The sequence below is a fragment of the Aquarana catesbeiana genome, linkage group LG13, assembly GCF_042186555.1.
Source record: "Aquarana catesbeiana isolate 2022-GZ linkage group LG13, ASM4218655v1, whole genome shotgun sequence".
Classification (NCBI taxonomy): domain Eukaryota; kingdom Metazoa; phylum Chordata; class Amphibia; order Anura; family Ranidae; genus Aquarana; species Aquarana catesbeiana.
In genome coordinates, this window is record NC_133336.1 from 79,021,737 (window position 1) to 79,036,293 (window position 14,557).

The window sequence follows — 14,557 nt, forward strand, 5'->3', positions numbered from 1 at the left end:
AGTGTGATTACCGTATGTATTAGGTGGAAAAATGTTTTAGAAAGAGCTAGTTGTAACTGTGTCTCTGCTATTTATAGATTAAATACATACAGTATCTCACAAAAGTAAGTACACCCCTCACATTTTTGTAAATATTTTATTATATCTTTTCATGTGACAACACTGAAGAAATTACACTTTGCTACAATGTAAAACAGTGAGTGTACAGCTTGTATAACAGTGTAAATTTGCTGTCCCCTCAAAATAACTCAACACAGCCATTAATGTCTAAACCGCTGGCAACAAAAGTGAGTACACCCCTAAGTGAAAATGTCCAAATAAGGCCCAAAGTGTAAAAATTTTGTGTTGCCACCATTATTTTCCAGCACTGCCTAAACCCTTTTGGGCATGGAGTTCACCAGAGCTTCACAGGTTGCCACTGGAGTCTTCTTTCACTCCTCCATGACTTCATCACCGAGCTGGTGGATCTTAGAGACCTTGCACTCCTCCACCTTACATTTAAGGATGCCCCACAGATGCTCAATAGGGTTTAGATCTGGAGACATGCTTGGCCAGTCCATCACCTTTACCCTCAGCTTCTTTAGCAAGGCATTGGTCATCTTGGCGGTGTGTTTGGGGTCGTTATGTTGGAATACTGCCCTGCGGCCCAGTTTCCGAAGGGAGGGGCTCATGATCTGCTTCAGTATGTCACAGTACATGTTGGCATTCATGGTTCCCTCAATGAACTGTAGCTCTCCAGTGTCGGCAGCACTCACGCAGCCCCAGACCATGACACTCCCACCACCATGCTTGACTGTAGGCAAGACACACTTGTCTTTTGTACTCCTCCCCTGGTTGCCGACACACATGCTTGACACCATCTGAACCAAATAAGTTTATCTTGGTATCATCAGACCACAGGACATGGTTCCAGTAATCCATGTCCTTGTGCTTGTCTGCAACAAACTGTTTTCAGGCTTTCTTGTGCATCATCTTTAGAAGAGGCTTCCTTCTGGGACGACAGCTATGCAGACCAATCTGATGCAGTAAGGGGCGTGTGGTCTGAGCACTGACCGGATGACCCCCCCACTCCTTCAACCTCTGCAGCAATGCTGGCAGCACTCATACGTCTATTTTCCAATGACAACCTCTGGATATGACGCTGAGCATACACTCAACTTCTTTTTTTTTTTTTAACAGAAAAGCTTTTATTGATCTCCAGTGGAGATGATTTGCATTATACAATACAATTTGACTTAAACATAATAAATCCGAATAGATGATATTTTGACAGATGTTACATTAAGGTGTAAGACATAGTAACCAACAAGTTATTTACACATACTTCTCAATGCATAGAGTCTGTAATACATTCTTAGTGCAAAAGGAGGTAGAGTTGTCTGTTTTGCCCGAAGGATAGAATGTCATAGGTATAGATATTCCTATCCTATATCAACCATAGTAATAATCATGGTATTTTAAGGGGGCTCCCTAGGGGGCGTGAGAGGGGTGGAGGAAGACACTGAAAGGGGATTTCTCATATCCTGAACAGGGTTTTAACTGTCAGCCCAAGCACCCCAAATCTTTTCAAATTTTTTGGGGCATATTCGACTCATATAAGTAAGTTTATAGAGTGGAAGGGTAGTATCAATACGTTTTCTCCACTGTCCAACCGTCGGGGGCTCCGCCTACTTACATTTAATTAGGATGCTCTTCCTGGCATAGAATGAGGCATAAAAAATCAGCAACCTTTTGTGAGTATTTGTGGTAATAGTGTCGCATACACCCAGTAAGAGGACACGAGGATCAAGTCCTATGGTCAGATTCCCAATCAAGTTTATATACTGCACCACCTCCCTCCAAAATTGTTGAATAAGGGACCAAGACCACACTACATGAAAGAATGTTCCCACTTCGTTATTGCATTTTGGACATTGGTCAGAGTGGGTGGGATATATCTTGGCAAGCCTCTGGGAGGTATAATATGCCCTGTGGAGGAATTTCAGCTGAATGTACCTATCCCTGGCGGATATCATTAAAGGTATATATTGTTGAATGCCTTCTTCCCAATCATCATCCGTCAGGGAGGGCACACCCACCTTCCATTTATTAAGAAGCTTAGTTCCCTGATCGTCAGCCCCACAGGATATCTGAAGGTACAGTGAGGAGAGGATACGGTCTGCTCTGGCTGAGATAAGAAAACGTTCCACCATTTGTGACTCCAAGTTAATGTCAGTGGGAAACTGGGCTTGTATGGCATGTCGCAATTGGAGATGGCGAAAAAACATCCTGCTGGCATAATATGCTGTATAATTTTTATTTCGTATCTTGCCCAGATAGCCGGGTCAGGGATAGATAAGAGATGGGGCAGTGGTGTGTAGGGGGAGATGGCATTAGGTGGGTTAAGTTTAGCTGTTAACTGTTCCCAAACCTTAGTCGTGGTACGCATGGGGACAGTCATCCCAGCCTGTGCCCTCTGGCCCCTGAACACCAGGTTACTCAGTGCTGAATACGACCCCAGGATGGCTGCTTCTAGGTTAACTGACTTGTTATTTCATGATTGGGTAAACCACCAGCGCACTGTCACCAGTACCGCTGCCCAATAGTACTGTTTAAAGCACGGCAATGCCAGTCCGCCTGCAGAGAGGGGAAGCTGTAAAATAGTTTCAGCCACCCTAGGGGTCAGTCCGGCCCAAATGAAGGAGTTGATCACCTGGTCAAGTTTTTGGAAAAAGGAGTTGGGGATGGGGACTGGGGTGGTCCTGAAGACATATAGAAATTTGGGGAGAAACGTCATTTTGAGAAGGTTAATCCTCCCTACCGATGTTAAAGGAAGAGACTTCCAGGTCAAGCATCGCCGTGTAAGTTCTTGTAAAATAGGGTAAACATTATCCGTGAGGTAGCAGGAAGGTTCCTTTTGTATTTCAATACCCAGATATCTGAATTTAGTAACTGGTTGTAATGGTATATGGGAAGGAGGGAGAAAGGGTGGCGAGGTCAATGGGAAAAGTATGGATTTGGTCCAATTAATATGTATCCCGGAGAAGGATCCAAACAGGTCAACAACCCGCAAGGCCTCCTCCAGGGAAACACTCAACTTCTTTGGTCGACCATGGTGAGGCCTGTTCTGAGTGGAACCTGTCCTGTAAAACCGCTGCATGGTCTTGGCCACTGTGCTGCAGCTCAGTTTCAGGGTCTTGGCAATCTTCTTATAGCCTAGGCCATCTTTATGTAGAGCAACAATTTGAACTTCCAGTGACCAGTAAGAGAGTGAGGGCGATAACACCAAATTTAACACACCTGCTCCCCATTCACACCTGAGACCTTATAATACTAACGAGTCACATGACACCGGGCAGGGAAAATGGCTAATTGAGCCCAATTTGGACATTTTCACTTAGGGGTGTACTCACTTTTGTTGCCAGCGGTTTAGACATTAATGGCTGTGTGTTGAGTCATTTTGAGGGGACAGCAAATTTACACTGTTATACGAGCTGTACACTCACTACTTCACATTGTAGCAAAGTGTCATTTCTTCAGTGTTGTCACATGAAAAGATATATTAAAATATTTACAAATATAGATTTACAAAAATGTGAGGTGTGTACTCACTTTTGTGAGATACTGTAATTACATAATACATAAATGATGTTCTTACTTTCTAGTATCTGCTGATTGAGCAGAGTCTGTTCTTGTTCCAGTTCCTTCTCTCCCTTCACCTGTGCAACCTGGATCTGCCTTTTCAAATCTTCCACGTATCTCTGCTGCTCTTCTACTTGTTGATAAGACGATTCCACGTCTGTTTTCCACTGCTCATATTCCTCAGACACAGTCTCTGTACTGTTTCTAAAAAGAGAGAGGGATTAGGAGGCTTCTTGCCTCTGCATAGCAGCTCCGTGTGTAAAAATCAAATACATGCAAGGAATACTTGTAGTGAAAAAAAATACCTCTGGAGATCATACTTTAGCTTAAAGTTTTTTCTACCTTTGTAGTCAAACTGGGATAACACCTACTATACATTTGTTACACATTCCCATTACCATAGCATAACTGGTTGAAAAGATTATGGAACAGTATCTGAGTCATGTATGCTTTGAATACCTATATATTTCGAACACACAGTATTTTATTATTATATAAATGTAAACAAGCGCACAGGTGTCCCTTAATTATCTTCCACAGCAGCCGATAAAAACCGTCACGCCCCTGACGGTTGTCAAAAAATTTCTAGTTCAAAAACATTCAGCACTTATCTAGAAGTCAAAAGCACTCCTCTGTCGTCTTCCAGCAGGTGACTTAACTGCTTGATGCAGCCCATAGACGGTAAAAATTTCTTTCTTGCAAAAACCCATGGTTGCAGGAAAGAAATTTGCACGAACACAGACAGTGTTTACAGGGGAATCCCTTCTGCCAAGCAATTGTCTTCTCCAGGCAGGGGAAGCCATCCCCGCTGGGAGAAGACCGCGATTACTCAGAAACGAATCCGGCAGACTTCGATCGATCAACTTGGTACATTCAGCCTGCCTTTAATGGTTTGAATCTCGATTTGAACTGCATATGGCCAGCCTAAATCAGTTCAATGTCCCAAACTCTTACCAGATTTTCTAACTCAAGCAAAGAATACAGGCCCAATAACGTTTTTTTATCCACCATGCCTTAGCACCTTCATATACAGTGGGGATGGAAAGTATTCAGACCCCCTTAAATTTTTCACTCTTTGTTATATTGCAGCCATTTGCTAAAATCATTTAAGTTCATTTTTTTCCTCATTAATATACACACAGCACCCCATATTGACAGAAAAACACAGAATTGTTGACATTTTTGCAGATTTATTAAAAAAAGAAAAACTGAAATATCACATGGTCCTAAGTATTCAGACCCTTTGCTGTGACACTCATATATTTAACTCTTTCCATTTCTTTTGATCATCCTTGAGATGGTTCTACACCTTCATTTGAGTCCAGCTGTGTTTGATTATACTGATTGGACTTGATTAGGAAAGCCACACATGTGTCTATATAAGACCTTACAGCTCACAGTGCATGTCAGAGCAAATGAGAATCATGAGGTCAAAAGGAAATGCCTGAAGAGCTCAGAGACAGAATTGTGGCAAGGCACAGATCTGGCCAAGGTTACAAAAAAATTTCTGCTGTACTTAAGGTTCCTAAGAGCACAGTGGCCTCCATAATCCTTAAATGGAAGATGTTTGGGATGACCAGAACCCTTCCTAGAGTTGGCCGTCCAGCCAAACTGAGCTATCAGGGGAGAAGAGCCTTGGTGAGAGAGGTAAAGAAGAACCCAAAGATCACTGTGGCTGAGCTCCAGAGATGCAGTCGGGTGATGGGAGAAAGTTGTAGAAAGTCAACCATCGCTGCAGCCCTCCACCAGTCGGGGCTTTATGGCAGAGTGGCCTGACGTAAGCCTCTCCTCAGTGCAAGACACATGAAAGCCCGCATGGAGTTTGCAAAAAAAAAAAAAAAAGACACCTGAAGGACTCCAAGATGGTAAGAAATAAGATTCTTTGGTCTGATGAGACCAAGATAGAACTTTTTGGCCTTAATTCTAAGCGGTATGTGTGGAGAAAATCAGGCACTGCTCATCACCTGTCCAATACAGTCCCAACAGTGAAGCATGGTGGTGGCAGCATCATGCTGTGGGGGTGTTTTTCAGCTGCAGGGACAGGACGATTGGTTGCAATTGAGGGAAAGATTAATGCGGCCAAGTACAGGGATATCCTGGACGAAAACCTTCTCCAGAGTGCTCAGGACCTCAGACTGGGCCAAAGGTTTACCTTCCAACAAGACAATGACCCTAAGCAGTAAGCACACAGCTAAAATAACGAAGGAGTGGCTTCACAACAACTCCGTGACTGTTCTTGAATGGCCCAGCCAGAGCCCTGACTTAAACCCAATTGAGCATCTCTGGAGAGACCTAAAAATGGCTGTCCACCAACGTTTGCAAACCAACCTGACAGAACTGGAGAGGATCTGCAAGGAGGAATGGCAGAGGATCCCCAAATCCAGGTGTGAAAAACTTGTTGCATTTTTCCCAAAAAGACTCATGGCTGTATTAAATCAAAAGGGTGCTTCTATTAAATACTGAGCAAAGGGTCTGAATACTTAGGACCATGTGATATTTCAGTTTTTCTTTTTTAATAAATCTGCAAAAATGTCAACAATTCTGTGTTTTTCTGTCAATATGGGGTGCTGTGTGTACATTAATGAGGAAAAAAATGAACTTAAATGATTTTAGCAAATGGCTGCAATATAACAAAGATTGAAAAATTTAAGGGGGTCTGAATATTTTCCATCCCCACTGTACGTTCCCAAAAAAAAAAAAGAGAAACTTATAAAATGTAATACCTTCTGGTTATCAAAGCAATTCTTTAATATTGTGCTCACATGTGTATAAATCAGCATGCTTTTCAAACCACCGCGTGAATTAGTGTCTTCTTCACTCCCCTTCTCTCTACATTCTTACCCGAAAAACAAACGTTAAAACATTTATCATTCACATTTATCATTCACATAATTATTTTCCTCCAAAAGTTCTTAGAAGCCTCCTCTCAAGAATTTTTAAAGTTTGTTTTTTGGGTAAGCAAATAGACAGAAGGGGGAGTGAAGAAGACACTAATGCACGTGGTGGTTTGAAAAGCATGCTGATTTATACACACGTGAGCACAATATTAGAGAACTTAATAACCACAAGGTTACACTAGATAAAGTTTATTTTTTAGGGGAACATATAGGAGAATGAGTGAAAGAGAATAACTGAAGAAGGCACAGAGATGGAGATTGCATGGATCAGAAAATCCGGTAAGAGTTTGGGATATTGAACTGATATAAGCAAACAAGTCACCTGTTGGAAGGCTTAGAAGGAGTGCATTGGATTTATATGCAATACAAGCATCGGATGTTTTTGGACTAGTATTTATTTTTCAAGCAATAAATATATATTCCATTACCGTTATAAGGACAACATGGATCTTAGAATTAAGAATGCCTTGATAATGGTGCAAATACACAGCATAAATATTAATTTTGTTAGGTCTATTAAGGGAAAAATTACTCAGTTTGATGAGGTCCATCAATATGCTTATTAATCATCATACACTTTACTGAGGGGTCAATGTATAAAAAGTTTGCTGAACCAATGTGATACACATCTGCTCATCACCTGCAAAACTTACCATGTTCTTTTATATAACCATCTCATATGATGGTAAGTGCCATCTGCAGTATTTTTTTTTGAATGCTTCAATCAAAAAAAAGGGAAATTTGGCTAAAAGATAATTATAGAATGCGGAAAGTTTCGTTAGAGCTAAGCGGATGTGTGTCACAGTCGTTCAGCAAACATTTTATGCGTAGACCCTTTTATGCTATACATATTGTACACGTGTGTAGAAGTGCATCCAAAGCCAATTGTTTTTTCTAGTTTTGTATAATGTGGTTCATTGGGGTTGGTTTTCCCGTCAGGAAGATTAACTGTCTTTATTCATCCTTGTGGCCATTGTCATTGGGTCTAAATATTTGGGAGAGTCTACGGTTCTGACTTGTCACCCGAACATCAAAAGATGGAAAAATCTTCCAATTGGGTCACTTGTTCTGATGACTAATAAGATAATTTTTGTGTCTACAGGATGGCGAATAACAGATCTCCTAAAAGGGACAGAGGGTAAAAAAAACAAAAAACAAAAAACTGACAGGGGTTTTAACCTTTCCTTGCTCTACATAAAATGAAAAAAATGTTTTGGCTTTAGATACACTTTAAATTATACCTTTCCTGACAGACTCCATGGCAGCATATGTGTGGGTTAACCCCTATAGGACCCCTCTCCCATAAATCTTTGCTCCAGGCAAGTGGTCGTGTTACCTACATCACAGAAAACATGGATTGCCTAGGTCATCCAACACGCTCACAGAGCCAAGGGCTTGGCTCCTTTGCAGGTAGTGTCTGCTCACTCGACCAGGAGTGGGTCTACATCTTGGGCTTTGTGTCATGTAGATCCCAAAGTAATTTGCAGGGTGGCTTTCTGGTCTTCTATGAACACGTTTATGTCCCATTACTGTGTTGAACCAGCTGCCCTATCTTCAGTTAATTTTGGTTTACAAGTACTGTCGGTTGAAGGTATCAAACTTTCTTTGCTCAACATTTTGCCTACCCGGGTGTGTACGGCGAGTTATTTCCCACACGTATGCTGCCATGGAGTCTGTCAGGAAAACGGAAAATTTCCTATCAAATACTTACCGTACTTTTTCTTTCCTGATCGAAGTTCCCTCCCAAATGTCTGGAGTAGGCTAGTTACGGAACACGGCCGCAGGCCTGGAGCAAAGATTTATGGGAGAGGGGTCCTATAGGGGAGGAGTGGAAGCGGGGTTAACTCACATGTATGCTGCCATGGAGTCTATCAGGAAAGGAAAATTACGGTAAGTATTTGATAGGAAAGTTTCCGTTTTACCCATGCCAATTTATGCCTCCCACAAATTCTTTAACCGAGATTCCTCACTTTGATCATTTCTCAGGGAATCTGTTACCACTAAGATGGCTTTTTTCTAGCCTAAGGAAACAATACTTACATTGTGTACTTACATTGTGTATATAGAGGCCTTTTTCTTTTCCTAATCACCAAGCACATATCCTCATGATTTACTGTCTATTAACCACTTTCCAACCATGGCGTGCATGGGGCATGCTCTGTGATCACTATGTACTTTGTCGTAGTAAGTGGGCTTAGCACTATATGACCATATAGTGTGACCAAACCCTCGTATTTTTTTGGAATATGTTCAGGTGTTTTTAACTAGCCTTGCAAGAAATGTCATTCTTGAATGTGCGCGCTGTAATCTGTTTTGTACTATGTCCTTCGGACATAGCTGATCACACGTCAAGGTAAAGGGCCAATCATAGCGGCCCTTTACCATGTGATCAGCTGTGTCCAATCACAGCTCATCACATGTAAACAAACACTGGTTATTGGCATTTCCTTTCCTTAGCGCTGTCAGTGTGTGAGGAAAGGAAAACCGCTAACCTGTGACAGGGCACATTTTCACTGATCATCAGGGCATTAATTATCTGTGCCCAGATGATCTGTGCAGCCTCATCAGTGCCAGTGTCCATCAGTGCAGAATATCAGTGCAGCCTCACCAGCGCACACCAATGAGGAAGAAAAATGACTTATTTGCAAAATTTTATAACAAAGAAAACTTTAAAAAAAAAAAAAAAATTCGGCCTTTTTTAGTTTCTTTAGCAAAAAATAAAAAACCCAGTGATGATTAAATACCACCAAAAGAAAGCTCTATCTGTCTCAAAAAATGCTAAAAATTAAATTTGGGTACAGTGTTGTATGACCATGCAATGGTCATTCAAAATGTGACGACTGAAAGCTAAAATTTAGCCTGGTCAGGAAGGGGGTGAAAGTGCCCGGTAGGCAAGTGGTTAATGCTTGAACTATTATCACATTCCCATTTCTTTTCCGGGAATACTGTTCCATTTTGTCCACACATTTTTGATGCTTCAGACTGAACCAATGCTCTCTGTTATATTGTTTATGCAAACCAGGGTGTATAAAAATCAATGATTTAAAAAAAAAATCTATTTTTTTTATTTAAATCGATATTTTTGAATTTTATCAAATGTATTTTAATAAAATGCTTTTGGAGTAAAAATCTATCTAAAGATAATTTTCTATTTAGGATACAATCATTTTGTTTATTCAGAATGAAATGGAGCTTGGTTATGTAGCATGAGGCTGTATATTCTGCAATATTTACATTTTTGGTAAACTCATTCAATGAATCCAAGCTCTGCAAGCTGAAATAACTGAGATAACATGCGCTGCATGCATGTATTCACACAATGTCACAGTAACCATGAGATAAAACAAAGTTCAGGAATATTCCTTTATCCCATTGTTTTGCAAATCTTTGTACACTACAAACTGCATAATTGAATCGGTTCTGATATCACTGTTTTACTAACCTGACAACTACTTATTCTAAATAGAAAACCTTAATTTGTTTTGCAAATATTAAAGATTCTAACTACCAGCAAGAATAAGTCCTTACTTTTAAAAAAGAGCACCTGTCATTTCAGATCCATCATGGCAGCACCTGTTAGCGGGCATCCACTCACCTGCTACCGCCACATCCCTCACCTTGTTATGTCACTGCCGCATCACCAGCTGTCCCATTAAAGTGAATGGGACTGTCGGTGAGTCAACAGTGGGTCAGAGGAGGAGCGGGACAGAGATGACAGTTGCTCTTTAAAAATTATGATTTAAATCGAGTTGATTTAAAAATCAAGCCTTTTTACTAGTGATTTAAATCGACTTGATTTAAATCACATCCACCCTGATGCAAACTCTAATACAATATATATAGACAAAAGAAAGTGACCAGTCGCATGAACTAAATGTCAATGGCATGCTTCCATCCCGGGTTCATGTATACAAGAAAAAAAGAGAGGGGCAAGTGGGACTTTAAATGAAGCATGTCAATTGAAAGTATAATAATGAATACATGTGAGTAGGTAAAATTATTGGATTTAATTGATAGTCAAGTCCATGATTTTGATGCATACAGTACCAATAAAGTAGTATAAATACAGACATAATCGCATGAATTGATATAAACGCATATTTAGCAGTAACAATCAAGGAAACTCAGTAGTGTAAACAAATCAATGGACATACATATATGCAATTCATAACAGAAGTACATGAATTAAAATCGCCAATCAAAATCACAAAATCGCATGAAATGAGAAAACTCAATAAAAAATTGATAAATGTCAGGGATATGATTTAGGCTTGATAGGGCATCCTTAGTTTGCGAACCCGACGCGTTTCTTGGCTTCTTGCCAGTCATCAGGGGTGGGATGCATAATTTAACTGAGGAAAACAAAAAAATATCATAAATATTGATACATGTGGAACCTCCGGCCAATAGAGAAAATCGTATCAGAAATGTCCAAATTGTCTACTTTGAACAGAAAAGCTACTTACAAAAATAGCCCAAAAGTCAAGAGGGGTCACCAGCAATGGGATCTGTTAGGGTGTGAGATATAACCGTCTCAACCGGGGTTGAGGCAGGGCACCGACCATCCTTCCAAAGTAATTGGAGGGTGGGCCAGGAGAGACCACAGCCGACTGATTCCTGAGCCCTCAGTATATTGGTCAATGAGTTGTAAATGGGAAAATCTGCAGAAAATTGAAAAAAATATGGTGTGTCAAGGGAAGTAAAACTGGAGTAGAAAGTGTTGGATGAATGAAATGACTGAAAGAAATATGTGCTTGGTGCATATAAAAAAGTAAATGTGTAAAAAAATAAGGTAATAAGGGGAAATGAAATGGATGCATGAAAGTGCACATGAAAAAGGATAGGTAAAGAAACCCATAAGGAATGTGTGAAGATAGAGGATGTCCTGCACTGGGTAAATAGGTGAGAGGATGGGAATATGTGTACTGTAAGCAGAAAAAAAGATGTAAAAAATATATATATTAATTACCCATGTGTTGAATAGTGGCTGCTTAACAGAGCGGTCCTTTCCCAGTGAAGCACAGTGAGGGAGTGAACCGTCAGTCTGTCGGTCCCAGCTGATATACTCTGGCCCTGGGCGGGTCCCTGCCAGCGTCATGCATGACGTCATTGGTAGCTGAGAGATGAGAGAGCAATCACAGCTGAGAGTAACTCAGTGGATGTCTACTCATCACAGCTGTAGGCGTCAGATGGAGAAAAAACAAAACCCGGCTCACACCTTGCGGCGTCAATTGATGCCACTTGGGGGGCCATTTTGTGCATGGCGCCGATGCGTTGAGACCAAATCGCACTATCATTATTTTTGTTATCCTTAGTTTAAATATATTTTTTTGTATCTTTATCCCAAATCTGTTACTTATTTTCCAACAGAGTAACAGTCTGTGACTACATAACATATTTTTACATGTGTTCCCTTGAGTCTATTGAGAACTATTTTGTACCAACTCCAGGGTTTTTATTCCCTGGAATCCACTTATTGATTTAAATCCAGCACATGGGCTGAAGTGTTTTGATATTTTGCAGTCTCTTTGTCCGGGGTTGCGATGCGTTCAGCTCCCTCCCCACCTCCCCTCATGCATTCCGGGGCGGTTGGGGCCCGATCTCAACGCATCGGCGCCATGCACAAAATGGCCCCCCAAGTGGCATCAATTGACGCCGCAAGGTGTGAGCCGGGTTTTGTTTTTTCTCCATCTGACGCCTACAGCTGTGATGAGTAGACATCCACTGAGTTACTCTCAGCTGTGATTGCTCTCTCATCTCTCAGCTACCAATGACGTCATGCATGACGCTGGCAGGGACCCGCCCATGGCCAGAGTATATCAGCTGGGACCGACAGACTGACGGTTCACTCCCTCACTGTGCTTCACTGGGAAAGGACCGCTCTGTTAAGCAGCCACTATTCAACACATGGGTAATTAATATATATATTTTTTACATCTTTTTTTCTGCTTACAGTACACATATTCCCATCCTCTCACCTATTTACCCAGTGCAGGACATCCTCTATCTTCACACATTCCTTATGGGTTTCTTTACCTATCCTTTTTCATGTGCACTTTCATGCATCCATTTCATTTCCCCTTATTACCCTATTTTTTTACACATTTACTTTTTTATATGCACCAAGCACATATTTCTTTCAGTCATTTCATTCATCCAACACTTTCTACTCCAGTTTTACTTCCCTTGACACACCATATTTTTTTCAATTTTCTGCAGATTTTCCCATTTACAACTCATTGACCAATATACTGAGGGCTCAGGAATCAGTCGGCTGTGGTCTCTCCTGGCCCACCCTCCAATTACTTTGGAAGGATGGTCGGTGCCCTGCCTCAACCCCGGTTGAGACGGTTATATCTCACACCCTAACAGATCCCATTGCTGGTGACCCCTCTTGACTTTTGGGCTATTTTTGTAAGTAGCTTTTCTGTTCAAAGTAGACAATTTGGACATTTCTGATACGATTTTCTCTATTGGCCGGAGGTTCCACATGTATCAATATTTATGATATTTTTTTGTTTTCCTCAGTTAAATTATGCATCCCACCCCTGATGACTGGCAAGAAGCCAAGAAACGCGTCGGGTTCGCAAACTAAGGATGCCCTATCAAGCCTAAATCATATCCCTGACATTTATCAATTTTTTATTGAGTTTTCTCATTTCATGCGATTTTGTGATTTTGATTGGCGATTTTAATTCATGTACTTCTGTTATGAATTGCATATATGTATGTCCATTGATTTGTTTACACTACTGAGTTTCCTTGATTGTTACTGCTAAATATGCGTTTATATCAATTCATGCGATTATGTCTGTATTTATACTACTTTATTGGTACTGTATGCATCAAAATCATGGACTTGACTATCAATTAAATCCAATAATTTTACCTACTCACATGTATTCATTATTATACTTTCAATTGACATGCTTCATTTAAAGTCCCACTTGCCCCTCTCTTTTTTTCTTGTAAACTCTAATACAATATTTGTAAAAATTCCCAGTGTCCAGCGAACAACAGTAGTGTCCCTAGTTACTGCTATGCAGCAGACTGTGGATTACACATTGAAAGCAAATGAAGGCATTATGCTGAGTCAACACTAAATGTTTCTGACAAACAGACAAAAGGACCAGAATGTAGATCCAGTGTACTTTTCCTGCATTAGTTTATAACAATCAACTTCCTGGCAAAGAGGATTTACAGGTATTTGCCTTTTTATTCAGTTCAGACAATGATGACGAAAGTGATCAGATCCTAAATGTCAATATCAATCAAAGATCTTGATGACCCTGCTTGAAATCTGTCAGTACAACATACATTATTTAGGTGTGTAATAAATTAGAACAGCATTAAAGTGCGCTTGTAGCTAAACAATGAAGGCCACCATTATGTCAGAAAGGCAACACAACCCTTCATAACACGCACCCCAAGTTTAGGAGGGAATTTTGAGGAAAAAAAACTTTTAGGAGGGAAGTTTAAGGAAAAAAAAACTTACATTAAAATGCCCATCAATGCAGCCTTTTCAGTGTCCATTGCAGCCTTGTCAGTACAGCCTTGCCCCAGTGCAGCTTTGTCAGTGCAGCCTTGCCCCAGTGCAGCTTTGTCAGTGCAGGTTTGCCCCCAGTGCAGCTTTGTCAGTGCAGGTTTGCCCCCAGTGCAGCTTTGTCAGTGCAGGTTTGCCCCAGTGCAGCTTTGTCAGTGCAGGTTTGCCCCAGTGCAGCTTTGTCAGTGCAGGTTTGCCCCCAGTGCAGCTTTGTCAGTGCATGTTTGCCCCAGTGCAGCTTTGTCAGTGCAGGTTTGCCTCAGTGCAGCTTTGTGCACTTACCGCCGACATACACAGCCGTGTGTAGATTCAAATATGGCGCCGAGACTGCAGGGATTCGTCGGAGCCAAGATACACATACCCAAGTATTCTCGGCTTTTTTCGGCGCCGCTCACAGTCACGCCCAGTCCTATGATGGACATAACACAGGTCCAATGGCGGGACTGAGCGTGACTGTGAGCGGCGCCGAAAAAAGCCGAGAACACTCGGGTATGTG

General features: G+C 41.1%; 1 protein-coding gene across 2 annotated transcripts in view; it reads right to left on the reverse strand.

The window, feature by feature from the left end:
• Positions 1–14,557, reverse strand: part of STARD9 (StAR related lipid transfer domain containing 9) — a 241,619-nt gene that overhangs the window by 50,699 nt on the left and 176,363 nt on the right. For both annotated transcript variants that reach the window (XM_073610372.1, XM_073610370.1), the window contains exon 21: positions 3,638–3,825. In XM_073610372.1, the coding sequence (XP_073466473.1) occupies positions 3,638–3,825 (188 nt within the window). The remainder of the gene's footprint in view (positions 1–3,637; positions 3,826–14,557) is intronic.